Genomic DNA, 19,877 nt, shown 5'->3' on the forward strand with positions numbered 1-19,877 from the left:
TTCTCTGTTCTGCAATATCCACCAACTACACACTGAAGTATCACCACCTCTGTAAATCTGTAATTTCTCGTGTTGTCATTTGTTACTCCTTGTTAGGTCAGTGATCACTGACAAGACACGTTTTCACATTCATCTGAAAACCATGTTCAGTGACATGCTTAGACTGCTCCTTCCAGAAGTCAATCTAGCTGTTTTTCCTCCCCTCCCAGTTTGAAAGACACTGTGACGAGAGTACTTCAATCCCGAAGAATACGCAGAACGAACAGAACCAGAGTCATTAGGTAGGAAGTCAATAGGTACAGAAGCTCAGGATACCACACAGGCACAACAGAGAAAATTCACATCTGATCTTCATGTTAGTGCATCTGTGGTGTCCATCACCTAACAAGACAAACTGCTGTACAAAATCAGCGGTTTGTACAACCGTGATGTACAAAAATCTCCATACTTTCTCACTCATAGACATGAAACCAGGAGAGAGGAAAAGCAAAATAACAGACAAGGGAAGATGGGGACAAGACACCGCAGTAAACCAAATATATGAAACCAGTCAAGAGAAAGGAGTTATCAGATGAGTGACAAAAATAATTGGCTGGGGTAGAGTGAATTTTCTTCATCTCCCCCCACATCCCTGGGGAGAGGAGTGAGCAAGAAGCTGTGTGCTGCTTAGTTGCCAGCTGAGTTGTTAAGCCCCACAGTCAGGAATTGCCGTCAAACTTCAAAACCTGGAACTTCACAGTAAGTTCCATACAGTGTAAGTGCCCTTGAACGGGGGGCAGGACGATGTTACAGAGAAGATGTATTCATTTCCTAATAAACCTGGATTCTTTCCACAGTATCAGTGACACTGATGTGAACTGTTTAATACTGGGGTGGTTACTGTATTTATGTTTTTAATACCTACATGCATTATCCTTTTTTGTGTCACATGCAGCACAACTGCTGCTGAGCAAGATTAGTTATCCTTTTACTTCTGAATCTCCTCACTGGTCTTGGCCACAACCAGCTCCTCCCTTTGATATGTCCCTGTGCATTCTCCCCTAACAACATTCAAATCCGTGCTCCTAAGTGGCCCCGAGCTGACTAAAAATGGAAAGGGTTGACAATTCCATGCCATGTTCAGACCTATCTCTCAACCATGAAACTTAATGAAATCCAAAAGCTTGTTGTAGTGCTCTAGGACACCTGTATTTGGCTTCAGATGTCATACAATGAAAAAAGCCTCCTCAGTTATTCCTTGAAGAGCTGTAACAACACATCATTGGTTACTATGTCCTCTTGGACAGCACCCAAGACAATTGTTATTATGGCTAATATTCAGCATTTGAGAGCTTATAAAACTGCAGTTCTATTTTTTCTTGCATACCCATGTTAACTAATAACAGCTGAATGTTTGATTATTAAATGAATTACTTCCTCAGTAGGATCTGACTAATTTTTCATTTTTTGGACAGCTGTTTCTTTTTGTAATAATTTGTTATAACCACAAATAGAATAATGGTTACTAACCTCTTTATGAGGATCCTTATGTGCTTCTAATGTCTTCATGATTGTGAGCTCTGCGTAATTCTTAAACCTTGCTGGCTGGTTTCTTAGAATTTCTCTTAGAACTTTCAGTGCCAAAGCTCTAATTGCATGCTAAAGATTTAATATTAAAATAAATGAGTTATATATCATCTTTAAGCAGTCATATGTTTTAGCATTTGTTCAGCAGCTGGAAGAGTCTTTGATAAGGGAAAAATATCATATTATGCTCTACTCATATATACAGTACAAACCTAGTGTTAACAAATAAAGCTAGGAAAAAATCTTCAGTGTCTCACTCGATCTCTCTTTTAGATAATTCAGGTGGCATATCATAACCACGTTGCTAACCTAATTGAGTTATCTACGCTACCCAGAAGTTAAGTTGAAATTCTACCCTTCACAAGTGCCAATAAAACATTTAGCATCACATCATGCAAGTACATTTTGGAAACATTTTTTATATTTTTTTTATTTTAAATAAAAACCTAATATGTCTTTTTGATCCTCGGTAAATTCAAAAACATGGCTCTTGTAGACAACAATTACCTGGAACTCAGTCTCTTCACAACGATCATTACTGTATTTAGAAATACATTTTTAAATGCTTTGCCCCATACACTGTTTTGATATTCTAGATTCTACTAGGGGCTATTAACAGATTATCTCTGAATCCCAGTGAAAAATGTTTCATTTCATCTGTCCTGTGGGAACTGACAAATAAGACTACTTGAGGAGGTAAGTATTACTGATGCCCTTTTCACCATCAGGGCATTCAGACTTCATGACATTTTTATATTGCCAGAATTTGTTTTTCAAGACTAACTGGAATTGTTGCCCTTCCTACAACCCATATAAATTTCAAAGACACTGAAAGTAAACCAAGTGCTTTGTTAACTTTATTAGCTGGATTAATCTGAGTTTACCTCTTTATCTCCAAGTGTTTCAAGCAGCAAAAGTAGTATTGTTTTGAAGTGCTCATCCCAAACACCGAAAGACTCTTCCTGAGTTAACCTCATGAGCTCGTACAGGGCAGCCTTTCTTTCCTCAACTCTCTCATTATGGTTTGATAACTCTTTCAGTAACTCTGCAACCAGATCAGAATGGTCCATAGGAGGCTCTGTCAAAAAGGAATACACAAATACAGTTCTCAGATCACTGTAAATAAATGTTTCTGCCTGCTGTAAAACTGAAGGGTATTTTCTAGGATGGCTAGCTGGCTTCCTAGCATGCTTTTATTCCTCCCCCGTCTCCTTTAATTTGTCTGTAATAATTGCAGTTTGGCTACTACATTTTCAGTGCAGCCAACACTGCTAAACAAGCTTACCATCACCAAAAAACCCCAACAATAATATTGCAAAAAACCTCTGTAAGCTAGCTTACTGCAACAGTTTTTATGCTCCAATACTCAAAGTGGTAAGTACTCTGCGTCCTTTTAAATCTGATCTATACACAAAGTGCCACCTTTCCCACATGACCCTTCTATCCAAGATGAAAAATTTGTCTCTTCCCCATTAGTATTACAGAACTGCTTAGACTTTTGTAAGCCATGGTTCCACAGCAATAGCTGGGCTATTAACACAGCCAGTCATTACAAGATGGCTCGTATTTTAGTTTTGATTAGAGAGGATTCCATTATGATGGAAAAATGCATTAGTAACAGAACCCATATTTGTAAACACCAGACTGCAAACAGTCAAAAAACTTAAAATGGTCTTAATGAAAATTAAATATCAAATAGTTGCCTTTATTCCATCAAGACCCATTTAGCTTTTAAGAGAAAAGCGTATAGCTTCCATTTTTGCACTGAGACTTTTAGATCCACAGAAACACCTTTTTTTTTTTTTTTTTTTTTTTTTTTTTTTTTTTTTCTTTTTTTTTTTTCTCCTGGAAAAAGGTTTTAAGTATTGGCCTAACATGGAAATGCTCCTGCACTGCATGTTTCCTAAAATTATTCCATTTATTAACACATGAAATACATTCTCCGTTACAAATTTATTACATCATAGACTGAGAAACCACAGCCCTTCAACATCTTGTATTGCTGTATTCAATACTTACACAAGTAACTTATAAATGCTGTACAAAGCACATGTACAATGAAACAAAAGCTGAATATCACGTATCAAGTATCTTAAAATCACACATCAGTTATCTTAAAAATCACACTGTTTTAGAACCCAACATTCCTATTGTCATTCTGTTTTGCATGAATAATCAGGAGCACCTGAAAACAGAACCTTTTTTTTGCAAGCCCTTCTACTAACTCCAAATTAATATAATATAATATAATATAATAACACTTTGCAGACTCTCTAATTGGATCGTTAATGCCTGCCTATAGGACAGACTGAAACTGCATTAAGCAAATTATTGATTGGAACAGATGAGCAGAATGGACAATCACTTTTACAAAAGCAAGATCATTACTTTTATTACCAGAACTATTACACTTGTTCTGCCAAACTGTGAGGATTACAGCTACAGTAAATCCTATTTTGAGGAATGCATATTGACATATAATTAGTAAAACTATCCATATCTGTTTGAATAAAGTTATTTTCACTGTGGAAGTATCAGAATGAAAGAAGTGGTAACTTGAACATATGGAGGGAAGCGGAAAAGATTGGAGGAGGTAGCAGCCATCTCAATGCAGGAATCAGGGGAGGAAAGAAGCTCCATTATTGGAAGAGTGAGCTGGAATTCCTGAAAAACATGAAGACAACCAAGAGGGAGGTGCCTTCACAGCCTGTATCTTCCACTCCCCTGTATGACTTAGCACTCAGTGTTTCACTTACAAATACTCTTCAGGTAAGAATGGAGAAGCATAAGTGTTGTGATACTCAAAGTCTACTCTCAAAATTTCTTTTTCAGAAAGAAATCAAAGCACAAATCAGGAGGAGCAGATCCAACTTCTCCATTTGAATTAGTTAAAATATGCATTAGAGATACTGGGTAAAAACAGCTCTTCACAAAACAATCAGATAATATCCTTTTGACAGGATAAACATTGTAGGGGTTAAAAGGGAACATGTAGGTATGTCCTGAATTTAGTAAAGACTCTCCTACTGTCACCCACAGTATGTTAATACAGAATCGATGCAAATACAGTGACCAAAAAAGCTAACGAAGAGGGTGCGAAACTTGATGAATTGCTTGGAGGGTGACTGGACTATAAATAGCTTTCTATTAATAATCTAGGAAGACACAAGTGATGTCCTTGCTCAGGTCTATGCAGAGTCTGGTTCTACTTGATGCTTTTGTTAATGTTATCAATGGAATAGGGAGACCACTTATAAAAATCTGCAGATGACATCAATTTAAGAACAGTTGCAATCATTCTGGAGAACAGGATAAAACCTGAAAATTATCATGACATATCAGAGCAATGGTCTGACAGAAAAAGATGGTACGTGTAAGGCAAGACACAAAAGCAGAAATCCTAAGCTCGTATACAAAGTGGCAGGTAAAAAGGAAGATGTTTGGAGAACACAATCCATTAGAGTAAGCTGAAATAAACAAACTTCTTTGGAGAGGAACACTGTTTTTCAACAAGTGACTGTAGTCTGGAAATGACTTAGAAAGTCAGGTTTCCCTATGCTTTGGATAAAGAACATCTCCCTCAGGGAAAAAAAAAAAAAAAAATCGCCAGTGTTTGGAAGATGCAGGCTGTTACTCTGAAAACCTCTTTACTGTGAGAGGCAAAACACTCAAACGGCCACATGAGGTACATTGTGGTACATCCTCCACTGGAAAACTTCAACTGCTAAACAAACTGTCTGCAGAATACACATTCGTGCCCCAGTGCTACTGTCAGGATTTAAGAGCAGCTAAGGTTTTCCCACCTAGCCCTGTATTGCCACATCTTTCTCCCAGTAACACATGAAAGGATAAGCAGGGAGTCCAATAAAAACAGGACTTTGTGTCATTAATAGGCAGCAATTTCTGTGGAGTTTCTGAAAATGAAAATCTAACATCCAATGAGCGCTTCACGTTTATGGGAAAAGCATGTAACTCCTAACTGACAAATTGTAGGCGTAAATTATTTTGCTGAATTTATCTTTTTCATGCAGTCTTTTTCAAAGTTATCTTAGAAGAAATTCTGAAAGCATCACACGAATGACAGAATCCACATAGTATAAGTAAATACTAAGGGTGAACACAGGAATGAATGCAAGTATTTGTTAAGATCCATTACAGAGCAGACCTAAATAATGCATTGTACTATTCCTCTACCCAGGACAACCTAATACTGGATGGGAACGTTTCACTCCAGCCAGTCATAAGTTTTTACAAATTCAGAACATACTGGTGCAGCACAGACTGTATTTGGTTTAACGCAATATCCAGAAATATGTTGTCAGAAAGCATGAAGAAGCTTATCCCCATGTAAAACAGGATTCCTGTAACACAGAATCTCAATCATAAACTGGCTCTGTATGTGGATGGCAAACGTATTTAATTACTGATATTTACATGACATGATTTGTAAAAATTTGCTTTCCCCTCAATCCTTTCTAGAGATAATAATGGGCCATATGCCTTTTCACTAAATAGAAAACAAAGAGAAATGCATCTTTCTTGGATTTGTTTTTAATTTAATGCAAAATTAAAGCCAACTTATAGAATACCGTGTCAGAAAAGAGCCTTGCTTTTCAACAGTTTCTATAACACATCTTTGCTGAATGACAGAAGCAAAACAGTCAGAAGGAGAAAGATCCATCTGTCTCTCAATATTAAGAAATTTGTTTCCTTAAAAACTGATTTTAATCTGTAACTGAATATGAAATATCAGCAAGAATGAATATCAGATTATGAAAACCACCTACTACTTTTAAAAAATAATGACAGTAGTGATATTCTGGAACCTTTCCAACACTTAGATATAAAAAAATTATCCAAAGATATAATATAATATATTAAAAAGAAGCTCTAGAAGCCTACAAAACAACAGCCCAAGTCCTTAGATTTACATGGGCTAAACAAACCATCTTCCTGGTAAAAGCTGGTTTGTTTTGTTTTGTTTTTCCCAAAAGAATGTTTAGTCAATAGAAAATGCCAATGCCATGTTTCAAATATAAATATATTACAAAAAAAACCCCACTTAATCATTCACCTAATTCCCAAACTGGTTTGATCCAGTTTTACTTTCCTGCTGTAAATCTTTTTTTTTCCCTTTAAATTTCAGTCATAAAGCAATCTGAGAATTTATATTGACAATACTGCTACAGGATATGCTACCAGATGTATACAACATAGTTTAGTATTTACCTAATTTTCACTCTTGTCTCTTCAAATATTAGGTAATCCAACAATGTCACTCAAAAAGATTACTGGCAAATAAACTAATTTGAAATACAGCATTTGTAAAAAAATCTCTCAAATAAGTGGCACTGTTGGTAGATGTGTTGCTAATAATACATTTGGAAACTGAACTAAAAGCACTATGTTTCTTCTAGCACAGAATACAATCTGAAGCTTACCATCAGGAAATTGCTCTGCATCATCATCAAACATGGCTTCTTTCAAAGCAGATTTATTAAATGAACTGATACCATCAGAATAATTGTATGGGTTATAATCTCGTGAACGTGGTGAAGAGTGGGGAGGCATTGTGTTGAGTAATGATGTCTTGTTATCAAGAGCGGTTCGGCCTATATCGCTCACACCACTTCCTGCTCGTAGGTCTACTATTCCAGAAGCACTGCAAATCTGCAGGAAAAGAAATATCGTACCAGCACCTGAGATACACACTCACATGTTTCAAGTAACTAAATTACTAATTCATCTGTGTAGCAAACAACTTGCAAATTTTAAAAAGTTTAGAAATTAAAAAAAGGGAAGTGTACATAGTTCAAAACTAATAACTTACTATAAACAGCTGTCTGTATTTATCTCAGAAGTTTGATGATAAGTAATTAATATACATATTTGGCAAGCTCAACAAATCTGAAAGCCTAAGTTTCACAGAAACAGAAATTTAAAACACTGAAAAACCCACAGATATTGTATAGAATAAAGCCCTTGGAAAAGCATATATTACCTCTCAAAAACTGAACGTCTGTTTTGCAGGAGTCTGTTATTAAATAGCTAACATTTTAAATAAACAAACAACTAGTGCTACTTAGGATGAACATTTACATTTCCAAAATGTAGTTCAAGACTAGGAACATATTTTTCTAAATCTCTGAAGTAGTTTAGGAGAAATGTCCCATTTCAGAAGTCGTAACACATACACCTAAAGGAAAAGATGGTTTATCATCTGTAAAAAATCAGTCATTAGCTTGCTTCGCTGCTACCAAGATGTGACAAGTTTAAACACTCACCGAATCACCATCATCTTTTTTGGAATCTCGTTTTACAGGCTCATTCATATCTTCCTGACTGCGAAAACTGAAATTCTGAATGGCTTCAGTGACTCCACGAAGAGAGCTGTAAATATCTTCAGAATTCATATTTTCAGTGTCATAGTCAAATGCACTGTGGGCCATGGAAGAGGACATAGGAATTAAGATGACCACTTATTTTTAAATAACATTGCATAGAACTATAGAGACTCAAGAAATATTAATAGAATTAATATTTTTCTTGAAACACATTAAGGAATAAAGCTGGCTCTCCACGCAACAAAGCTGCATTATGGTACATCTTAATAAAGTGTGCTACCACTGACAGACAGCACTGGGAGTAGCTAGCTAAGGGAAGGGCTACATTGCACAGCAACATCTGCATAAAGGAATAAATTTTTCTTTGTTTTACAAATATGAAACAACTGGTATTTTTATACCATTCTCTCTTTCTGAAAAGAGTTCCAGATTAAGGAGGACTGATAAAACTCAACACAGTTTTCACAGTAAATTGATTGCTAAAAGCAACATTACAAAGTCTGCTTTGCTGGCAACATTGGCACCTCAAGACCAGAACATTTATGAACTGCTACTTTTTCAGTCTCCCCAATAATAAATATGGTTTGATGACCCAGCTGACCTAACGCTTGTGAGAGATGAACACTTCTGTTCTTTCTCTTACTAATCCACCTGCACTCCAAGGTGCACAGCCCTTCCCACCTCAGGCCAGCCCTGGCACTTGTCAGACCCTTCAGGGAGACTAAGCGGTTCAGTGTACTTTTGTTCTGTGGAGGGAGGACAATTATTTTTCAGCATCTGTCACTTAGTGCAAAATTCATTTCATGCCTTCATTGCTGGGGTTACAATTTTGGACAACATGTAATGATGCCTTAGATGCAGAACTGTAGCAACACCAACCTACGTTACCTTGGTGATAAAGTGTTCTGTGATGTATTGGTTGGGGAAGTAAGAGGACTTGACCAACTTGCTGGGGAGCGTGGAGTAGGTCTTGTTAAAGGACTTCCCACTGATCCCTGGAGGAGAGGCAAGAAGAGATACTCCAGTTGGACTACAGCTTCCCTTTTAATTTATTATTGTATTTATTGTGCCCAGAAACACTTAAAGAGCTTCTAACCAATTATTAGTAACTTCAATCAGGTGTAACTTTGAAATGAGTAAAAGATAAACTACTTTAAAAAACACCTTCAAACTTAAGTCATTTGGAAGCAACAGAGAAAGTTATCATTCTCTGGAGGAAAAAGAAAAGGCATTCCATAAAGAGTGGTACCTGCTCCTATGACAGACTCTACATAGGATTTGGCTTGCCTCCCCTCCTCTACCAACCTTCTTGCTCTCAAAAATAACTCTGCTGAAATGAACTTACATTCAAAACACCAGTAAGTTCAGAAAGAATAGTAAAAGAGGCATAGATACCTGACCACTGTTGCCTGTATTCCGGAGATGATTATGGAGAAGCTTTGTGGCTCCATCCTGAAATGTTTTTGGTAAAGCACCCAACAGCATTGTAAACTCTGGAGTGTTGAGTTCAAAAAGGGAAATCAGCACTGACTGTGCAGCCTAGAAGAAGAAAATACAGATTTAAGATATTAATTTGAGCTTCCAAAGTGATTTTATCAGCAAGATATAATGAGTGGTAATCATAAAACATGACGTAAGTCTCCATCAAGCTTGAATAAATATTTTAACAGATGTGAACAAAAGCAATTCATATTTGTTGGTAAACTGGAGCTCAAAATATTGATAAATCCAGGCACATAACAACGAGCTCACACTTTGCGCAATCATTATAACAAGCAGTCTTTCAGAAATGTGCTCCTCAATGCCCCCAACCCCAGATTCCTACTTACTAAAAAAAGTACTGAAAGAATTTGCAAAATGACTTTTAAAGGGTTTGGCAAGTTGAACAAATTAAGAGGAATGGAACACTCGAGTCAGGAACAAGTCTGTAATTCCTTCTCTCAAGTTCTGCAAGTGGTAATTACAGATGATGCATAATCAACACACTAGCTTGAAGAGGAATCATTGTCGCTTTAGAAATTGAAAACCCAGAACAGATACCCTAATTTGGAATAAGACAGTCTTGATTTTGAGTTGTGATCACAGCACTTATGTTCTTTATAATTTATCCTACATCCAAACTAGTTAGTTAATCTTCCCTCCACCTTCCTGCCCCGCTTCCTTTATGTTTCTAAAAGATAGGCAAAGATCGTAAGGACTGCGTATTCTGAAGATGAAAACTGTTAAGTACTGGAGTTTGTAGTCTACTGGATGTCACCTCCCACACTCTCAATTTCAACAGTTCATCTTTAATGTCATCCTCATCCTACAGAATGTTTTACTATATGTATTTATTTTTTATCTGAATCAAAAATCAGAACTATTTACTGACAAAGCAACACAGTAAATTACACAATGGTTGGGCTCCCTCTAGTAAAGGAATGTTGGCTGCATGACTTAGTAATGTTTGTACAATTTGATGAATATTCACTGTGTAGTCTAACAAACCTGTCAACATAGCAACTAAACGCATGCAGTGAAGGGCCAGAGATTAAGTTCTCCAGAACTGTTTAATAGGTTCTTTGTAGTACGAAACTCTGATTCTAAGATTAACCAACTATATCTGCTTTATACAGCTCACCATCAAGGTCTGCCATGCACTGGAAAGAACCAGTGCCTCATGCTAGACAGAATGATAGGCAGCTTGCTTAAGCAGCAATGTATTTCGAGCAAGTAGTTTAGAAAATTCTTTTAGACATTTATTTCCTCCTTTTGCTTCCAGAGCAATGAACTGTATCATTTTTTAATTAAAAGTGGAAAGCCAAGGTATGAGCACACATACCAGCACACACCTCAGTATTAAGTTTAAGGACAAAAAATACTAGCATGTTAGATTGTTACAAATTATCTTTGCACACTCGTGACTAGCTGTTTTCTTTAACTTTTATTCCCTTCTCCCTCTGACAGCCCTCCCTTCAAGTGAACACCCTGAATGCCCTCTACAATCTCTCTTTAGTGTTTCTCTTTTCCTTGTTATTTCTTATGGTCAGTCTTTTAACAGAAACTGATACAAAGCAAAGAAAAAACAAATCCAGCAACTGAGGAGAGGCTTGGGAATTGCTACTTTACTTTTTCTCTTCTGTTATCCCTGTCTCTACTCCACAACACTGTATCTATTTAAGCTGCCAAAAAAATAACAAAATAGACAGTCCAGGGTCATATCAGGAAAGAAACTATCAAGTCTGCCCAGAATGACTCTGAATCTTAATTATCAAAATTGATATTGACTCATAGGAGGTTTTCAACTATGCAACTATTTTCTCTCTCTCTTACTTGACAAAAAAATGCATTTTATAGAATATTTGGAGGTTTTTCTTCTCCTCTGAAAGAGCTCGCTCTCTCTTGAGATTTAAGTCTGGCAAAAAAAGTTAACATATTTAGAGTCGGCAATAAGGATTAGAAATATTTTTTCGGGTTTGTTTTGTTCTAAGAACTCTAAGAGGATGCTAATTCTTTCCAAAAGAATTCTAATCTGAGAAGAAATCGAAGTTCTGAAACACAGAACTTTACCTTTCAGAAAGAAGTCCCACATCACTGAACTGCACTAAGATTGCCCAACTTCAGACTATTAAAAGAGGATTTTCTGTGATACTTCAATACTGGAAATGTTTTTACTAAAAAAACCCCAAACCCATCAATTACACAGAAATATATTTGGCAAAAACTTTTAATTTAAAGGAATCATACTAAATGCTTATTATTAAAATACATAAAATTAATAAGCCTGTGATAGAAGGCTGTGAAGCCTGCTAACAGAACATTTTACATCAAAATAACTTTGACTACTTATTGATGAAATGTTATTTTCAAGAGTTATGAAAGGCTTTTTGCAGTTAGTTGCCTCTAACAGCTGTGTTATGGAAAGAGAAAATAAAATGAGAAAACTTCATATAATTAAGGTGTTCCAGATGATTAAACTCATTGGCAATTCTTTCCATGATTCAGTTACTTATTGACATAAAAATGCTTATTAGAGATATGAACCATCAGATAAGACAGCTTGCCACGTGTCTTAGTACTAAAACTTTACTGATTTAGAAGATAGTGCTGCTTCAATTCTTCTCCTGTTTTATGGTCATATATATGTCACTAGAATATGGTACTAGGCAAGAAAAGTCCATAGGATATAATCTATTACTGCTTTCTCAGAGACATGAAGTTATATAAGAAGTGAATAAAAGTATTATTTCCAGTATAAACTCTCCTATATTTTTATTATATATTAAAAACATTTCAGATATCAGGAAGTTGTGGAAGTTATTTTTATTTTTGCTCTCTTCACATTAGACTTTGTGAGACAGCTCCCACTATTTTCTCTCAATTCTCACCCACAAAACATCCCTCCTAATGAAAGGAAGTTTTGGTACTGTCTCTAGAAATTATGAAGTTGCCAAAACTCAAACTTAATTGAAAACAGCAAAGGAAATCTAAACAAATTAATTGTTGCAACTCTTTAAACTGCTGAAATAAACAGAGAAAAAGAAACAGGAGAGTTAGTTCTCTGAGTCAAAGATGCATGAACGTATGAGTCATCAAATAATTATGTTTATTTAGCATTCAAAAAGTGTTAGCATGCTGATAATGGCAGCTAAGAATGGCCAGTGACAATCAGAGTAACAACAAAAGTTTATTCCATCAAGCTGCAAATGAAATGCAAAGATTTTAGCTTTCTGTAACTGGAATGACTATTCAGAAATCCTTACCAAACACCACATTAGTACATTTCTCATGTTTTTTCTGGATCCCTGGTGTATCTGCATAACTCACAAATACTCATTTTCACTTCGCAACAGTTATGCGGAAAAGGGAGTTTTGCACTGGAACTGCAGCATTACCAGGGCAAACCATTCATACTGCTTTAATAAAAAGCACAAACTTTCTTTTGTCAAATGGTCAACAATTATTTACCTATCTTTTGTTAAACACAAAGGATTCCAGAAAATTCAACAGACAGTGAATTGAGTTTGCTACCAAACTTAGCATTCCCATTATGAATGTGCTATTACATTCACAAAGGGCGGTCTCTGAAGTGGTACTAAAACTGTATAGAAAATGCCCATTGTAGAGATTTTATTACCAGACAGTGGTTTAAACAAAGTTATTCCTTGTATTATGAAAGTTAATCTTAACACATTAACATACTTGAAAATACAACCCTAATGGAGTTTCAAGATGTGTTAATTTTAAATTTGTACTTAAATATTCTTAAACGTATAATTTTTGGCAGTTTTACTTTATCACTTCCGATACTTTATAAAGAAAAATTAGGTGTGTTTGCCGAGAATATAAAAGCATCTTTTCACTATGAAATAATGTTTTCTTTTTATTTTTTTTTTCTGTTTAGGCAAAAAACCATTAGCTTCTCTAACTTGCCAAGATATTTGGAATGTACTGCAATTCTAAGCACATATTAACAAACCTACCTTCCTAACATCTGAGCTTTTAGGTTCTGTGGTCCAGGTGATTATTCGAGACACTGCTAACCTAGTTTCACTTGAATTTACAAAATCTCCTGGATCCATCTGTTGCGCCAGAGTCTCTATGTATTTAAGGATTGCAACTTTGACCTGCAAAGAGAAATAGAGTCAGGTGGACAGTAACAATGGTGTGCTGCAAGAACAAGTGTGGTCACAGTGTAGACTGTTCATTCTATAAAATAAAGTGAGTTTTTTCCCCCCACAATTAAACTAAACATCTTTTCAGCACTGATATAAAACTCTATACAATAAATCAATTTACAAAAGGATATAACATTTCAAGAAGGGAGTTATTTCACAGAAATTCAAATATTAATAGAAATCTTAGATTTCACTGGTAGCAACTACAAGATACACAAATAGTATGCAGAAGCTTAATTTAACAAAAAGAAGACCAAAGTACTCAGAATATTTACTAATAATAAGGATTTTAAATAATTCTTCAGAATTAAGAACTTTTTTCAAGTACTAGAATGAAATATGGACATCATTTGATGAACCAAGAACCAGTTCCTATTGGTTCCTACTATGTAGTTTAATACTCATAATTCTTTTAGAAAGCACCAGAGTTGAGCAGTCACTGTCTTTGGGGATAAGCCACATGAATCTTCCCACTAAATACTAAAAAGGTATGGAATATAATTTCTATAGAAGACTTAGAAGGGGTCACATGCAAACTTTTCCTTTGAAGATATTTAGAATATAGACATGGATTTACCAAGAGGATAGAAAAGCAGCTTTATTCCCACATTTATCTAAGCATTGCTCTCCTACTTCACTACGTTCCTCCACTCCTTTTGCAGAATCTCTTGTTTTATACACTCCAGACTGCAGCCTCTCTCTAGTTTCTCCAAAACTGCACCACTGCACAGCTTTGGGCAAAGGGCTATTATGTCTGTATCTTCCTTAAATATTTATCTCCACAACTCCTGCTGTCCCAGCCATGAACAAAAGCGGTGAACATTTATTTAGGCCACCTATGTGACTTAGCTGCTCTTATTTCCACTAATAACTACAGTGAACCAGAAATACCTACCAGGAGGGAGACACCTATGTCCATCCATAACCAGAAAGTGAGCTCTGGGTATATTTTTGATTTTTCATGGCTCGTAGTACAACTGTTCTGAGCAAAGCTATTCAGAAATTTCACTGGGTCATGAAAACTTGCAAGCTATTAAAGATTTAAGATACACTGACACACACATTAGTGATAGCCGATACACGTAGATTAATAATGAATACTTCTTTTTCACAGCAGCTGTTAAAGCTTGAGTCCTCCAAAGTTATACAAGAAGCAACAGCTGGAGGCTTTCATCTTATGCAGATCAGCATCAACAAATGTAATAAAACCCACAATATTTGTTAGATTCTTTCAAAGGGAAAAAACCCCACAAACATCTCTGCAACAAAACCCCTTAGGCTACATGGTTTTACAAATACAAAGAGTTAAAACTTCTAGATTATCAAGAGAAAGCATTACAACAGCACTGTGTTTCACTGTTCATAATTTAAATATATATAGTATCGCACCTTAAAAAAAAAAAATCCATTAAGAACTGTAACACTTAGAACATCCAGAGGTCTTTCTCCCAGTGAAAAAATTCTGCAGTACTGTACCAGAGAGAGCAATATTATTTCATGTCTAAACTACTCTTACTGAGTAAATCACACAGACTTAAGATGGAGGCTCTCAGGAGGCAGAAGAGCACTGAACAGTACTGATGAATGGAGCTAATAAAGCTTTTCACAGTGAGATGGATACCCAAAGCTAAGTTTGACGGCTGTTTTGAAAGAGAATGTTTTTCACTAATTGCTTTTGAGAGAAGAAATTCTGGAAGGGGTACTTTTCTATGCTCTAATATAACGAGACAGTATTATTACAGAGAAAAAAATGACACCCTGAAGTAAACTCCGTAATCACAGGAAATCTACTTATGATGTACTTTTGTCACCATTTCCAGTAAGCACAGAGTTGAGAGTTAGAAATAAAAGAGTTGAGATTTAGAAATAAAAGGTCTAACATAGTCCTCTTCAACAATCCATTTAATCTCTCCAAGAGAGATGAACAATTTTTGACTGCAATGAAAGCAGCTCGAGGAATTCTTCCAATTAGTATTTGATGCTAATCTGAAATCACTGTCTATGAAGTTGTTAACTACTGTCTTTTTATTCTTCTAGGTTGAATTTATTGTACTTTTGCTGGACTATATCCACTGAGACATTTTCCTGTGCAGCATATAACACAACATTTTGTTTAAGAATAGCACGGCTGTAGTGAGCGAGCTGAAACGTAGATCAAGCCACAGTCAGCACTATAACTCACCAAAAAAAAGATTAGACATAAATGGAACTAAAGTGCTTCAATAAACATCTTTCACAGATAAAGAAATGTCAAATTTTGGCATAAAAATACGTGCAACTGCCTCCAGAGATTCAGGAAATACTGTAAGGATGCTACACAGTCAGCGCCAGAAGGCAAATTGTTTTCCTGCCCTGTGAAAAATTTGAGATTTACGGAGTTTCATTTGCTGCATCAGGGTTAAGACAAAAGAAGCATTTCACATACCAGGAAAAAAAGAAGAGAGGAATGTAAAGAAGCTGCTTGACTTAAAATCAGAAAAAAGTCCCTCTCTGACAGTGATTTCCTGGGACGTGAGAAACTCTACTCTGCCTTACTCAGACTGAATACAAGCAATCACTCAAAGTGACTTTCAGACTGCCACATCCCAGGTGTCTGTTCCTAAGCTATTGGATACTTAGGAGTGATTGTCTCTGCCATTACTTATCCAAATAACTGAAATATACACTAAAGATGAATTTTGAAGGGCTCTCTCATCTCTGAATCTGTTGCATTAGTTGGTTGGTTCTTTTTCATCCAGAAATTTTAATATGAACTTAGAAAAGTATCTGATCAACTGCAGCAAAACCCCTTGTCAACAGATCAGTATTTTCAAAAGTATGAAGGGTTCAGAAACTCGTAATGAACTTTGGTCACAATGCTTAAATCAATTCCTCACTGAGTGTGAGCCATTTGATATTGAATCTGAAAAAAATGGAAGTGATGACTGGAATAGTATTTCAGGACAATACACATCCCCTGCAAAGCACATGTTCTGCACCTGTGAAAATAAGCTCAAAAGATTATAGCCTATCTGGCAAATTTGACCTCTGTGCCCATCCACAGATTTGACCAAAATAGATAGCTGCATCTGGCACCTCTAAGCTGTGTTTTAGCAGTTCACCACATCTACAGGTATAATTATAGCAAAAGAAAGTAAGACAAATACAGCACAATAAATTGTGCTGCAACCTCCATGGATTAGGTCAGAATTCTATCTTCTCTAGGCTTGGTGCTCTTACTGGCTAGCTATTTAAACACAAACACACCTCTACAGTCACTCTAGTAGCTTGACTTTTACTGTCCAAAACATAGCTGTGTTTGTAAGCGTAAGAACAACAAGGACAGTTTACTCTGAAGGATCATGATTACTTACTACTACCACATGAAAACCAGAGAGAAATGTTATTTTTAAAAGGGAATCCTTCCACAAAGCAAATTTCTGATCTATCATCCCTTCTTGTATCTGACCACCCACTTTTAAGGATGCTGAAAATTAATTTCTCTGATACTTCCTGTCACAGTGAATCCTGTTTCTCAGTCTATCTAGCCCAAAGGCAACAAAATAATCATTTACCAGTGTAAGAATAAAAGCTGAAGACAAGAAATAGAGTGGTGTCCTAGGATTATAAATTAATCTGTTAGATATCTGGGTGCACTGAGGATCGTATTTAGACAAAATATTCAAGAAGGTGGATATTAAATGGATTCTTCTGCAATTTACGTTCATTAAATTTACAGTCTGGATCCTGAAGCTGTAGTTAACTCAAAGATGGAAGTACAGGGTAGATACCACTTTCTTCTGAAAAAAAAAAAGAGCTTACCTTCTCTTAAACAGTTACATACTTTATTGTCCCAAAAATTCATTTTAAATACTCTTTATTTCAAACTAACAGGTGTTCTTCTATGGAGGTAGCTTTTGCCAACATCTTGATTTCAGAAGTCTCTCTCAAATACTGGAAATTATTTTCAGAATGTCTTCCCATTGGATTTTTCAGATTTCTTAATTCCTTATGTCACATAATGAATATTCTTGAACTTAGCCCCAACTCAGCCTAATAGAAGTCCATGTCTCTTTCCAAATCTACACTTTCAACTTGCAAACATCACTGATACGTGTTTACCAGCTATACTACTGTATGGGGAAAAAAAATAACATCTCAACCATCAAATTCACCTTCCTGGGAAGGAAAACGAAGTAAAACAAAACCCAATTTGTTCCAAGGATTTATTTAAACAACAAACTGATTTTTACTACCTCATTTGCTGTCTTCAATAAATGACAGCAGTCCCTTTTTAACACAGCTCTACGAAGCAACAGTGGTCAACGTATCAACTGTCCTCAAAAGCTTAAAAATGTAAGTTTTACTGTATTGTAGACAAAAAAGGCATATTCATGTGACTTTAGGTTCAACATAACTTGGGAAAAGTCATATTCTTGTGCAGTATCTATATAAAAATATTTCGTGCAGGATAGAGCAGAAAATGCCAGTTATCATATGCTTGTTATTTCCCCATTTACACCACTTGTAAATCTACTTAGGATTTGATATATTTATCTTAAAATCAACTCTCTTTGGAACTGAAAATGTACTATGGAATATATTTTTACTTTTCAGTTATACCGGCAGGTCTATGGACTACAGATTCTTATATAAAAATGTGTGTAATCGTAAAGCTACACACTGCTTTCAGAAAAGTATGTACCACAAAGGGAGCTGATTTTTCATATAGTGACTCGAGTTCATATTAATATTAAAATAATTTAAATTAATTTGAGACCTATCAGGATGAACACAGGAAAAAATGTATATGAACTAGGAAAACATGATTGGGAAATCACAAACATAAAATTAGAGAAGACTTGATAGAGTGAGTTTGCATAACCAGCTTGATGTTAGGCGGCCACATTTTTGTTGCTCATTTTTACTGTACTGTGGTTTTATTAGATTTCTCTTGCAGCAAACATTTTCATACTAGTGTAATGTTTAAAATCGAACATCTGCATGCTTAAAGTTTCTCGCAAAGGTTAGTAGCAGCATACAAATGCATTCAAATAAAAATTATTTGAAACACTGTAAGAGTTTGACATAGGGTTAAGAATAAAGACAATAATTCAGACAAAAACCTTTGAGCTCCAAAAAGAGCGAAGCTGGTCCTGTAGTGCTGGCTTGACTGTCTGAAAGTTTACAAAAAAAAAAATCCACTAATTGAAACCTTTTATTTTTTTTTAACCAAAACAAAAAATAACACTCCAAATTCAAATATTAAGACAAGCAAATGTCTATCAATGTGGATTTCTGTTTGCAAGGCAAGTCTGAAAATTCTTACCTTCAGGCTAGGTGTTTGGGTCTGATCAACAGTAAATCTCATTAAAATACTGAACTGGAGGTCATTTGGAAAAGATTCCCTGTAAAATAAACAAATCAATCATGTTAAGTTACATGGAATTTTCTTCTAATACCTGTTGAGAAGCACTAAAGCACTTACTCCTTCCAGTAAAGAGAAGCTTTAGTGCTTCTAAAAAAAATTCTACCAGTTTTATTAATACTGTATCTGACTTTCAGAAACATTCACCTAGCATGTAAAGGACAAAATTTAAGAAATTCCTGCTTTAAAGCAATTATAGCTAGAATAGATAATGTAAGTAATAAGGAATGATATAATGATATGGTAGTATTCTGATTCTTAATCTTTGTAGTCTGAACCATCCTGTTCCACTGTGGGCTGCATCCACCCCCACCCCCACTGCATACTCTGGGGAGGACTGTCAAGGGCTCTACTGCAGCAGCAGAAAAAAAAGAAGTGTAGCAGATGATATTCCCTCTCTCCTCACAACATACACCATACCTGTCCCCAGATTTCAGAGCAGATATGCCACATGCATAGGTTCAGCAGAGATCTAGACCGCTTAGACTATCATATACTTCAGAGAATGGAGGATAAGAAGTAGGTCCCAGAGGCCCTCCAACTACTTAAAAATCTGGCTTTCATTTGGAAATAAAACTGGCCAGGGATAGGCAGCTCTGATGGCCCCCAAAATCACATAAAATCATTTTGGAATCAGACAACTACTGAAGTCTGGGGAGGGTGGAGGGAAGACAGAAAGCAAATCCATTATAGCTATAACTCCTTAAAAGCCTGCTGACACTGAGAGATGAATATTGCAACAACATTTTTATATCAAAATAAAAGAAGTTCAAACACAAGCACTGCATCACTGAACACAAGGCAAGACAACAGACACAGTTCAGATGCACATTTTGGCATCAGATAAGCAGTATCGTATTAATTGTTCAGCATTAAGGACTCAAACCCTTTCAACTAACCGTC

At 35.8% G+C, this 19,877-nt stretch overlaps 1 protein-coding gene across 28 annotated transcripts in view; it reads right to left on the minus strand.

Moving 5' to 3' along the window:
* CLASP2 (cytoplasmic linker associated protein 2) overlaps positions 1-19,877 on the minus strand; it is a 154,598-nt gene that overhangs the window by 7,075 nt on the left and 127,646 nt on the right. For 14 of the 28 annotated variants that reach the window (XM_026843924.1, XM_026843938.1, XM_026843927.1 and 11 more), the window contains 9 exons: positions 18,876-18,954; positions 18,673-18,723; positions 13,373-13,516; positions 9,306-9,449; positions 8,799-8,905; positions 7,851-8,004; positions 7,008-7,236; positions 2,451-2,644; positions 1,510-1,638 (listed from right to left, as the gene is read on the minus strand). In XM_026843924.1, the coding sequence (XP_026699725.1) occupies positions 1,510-1,638; positions 2,451-2,644; positions 7,008-7,236; positions 7,851-8,004; positions 8,799-8,905; positions 9,306-9,449; positions 13,373-13,516; positions 18,673-18,723; positions 18,876-18,954 (1,231 nt within the window). The remainder of the gene's footprint in view (positions 1-1,509; positions 1,639-2,450; positions 2,645-7,007; positions 7,237-7,850; positions 8,005-8,798; positions 8,906-9,305; positions 9,450-13,372; positions 13,517-18,672; positions 18,724-18,875; positions 18,955-19,877) is intronic. The other 14 variants (XM_026843947.1, XM_026843946.1, XM_026843944.1 and 11 more) reach the window with 1 other exon arrangement.

This window comes from Athene cunicularia (genome assembly GCF_003259725.1).
Source record: "Athene cunicularia isolate RWA chromosome 2 unlocalized genomic scaffold, athCun1 chr2_part2, whole genome shotgun sequence".
In the NCBI taxonomy this organism is placed as follows: domain Eukaryota; kingdom Metazoa; phylum Chordata; class Aves; order Strigiformes; family Strigidae; genus Athene; species Athene cunicularia.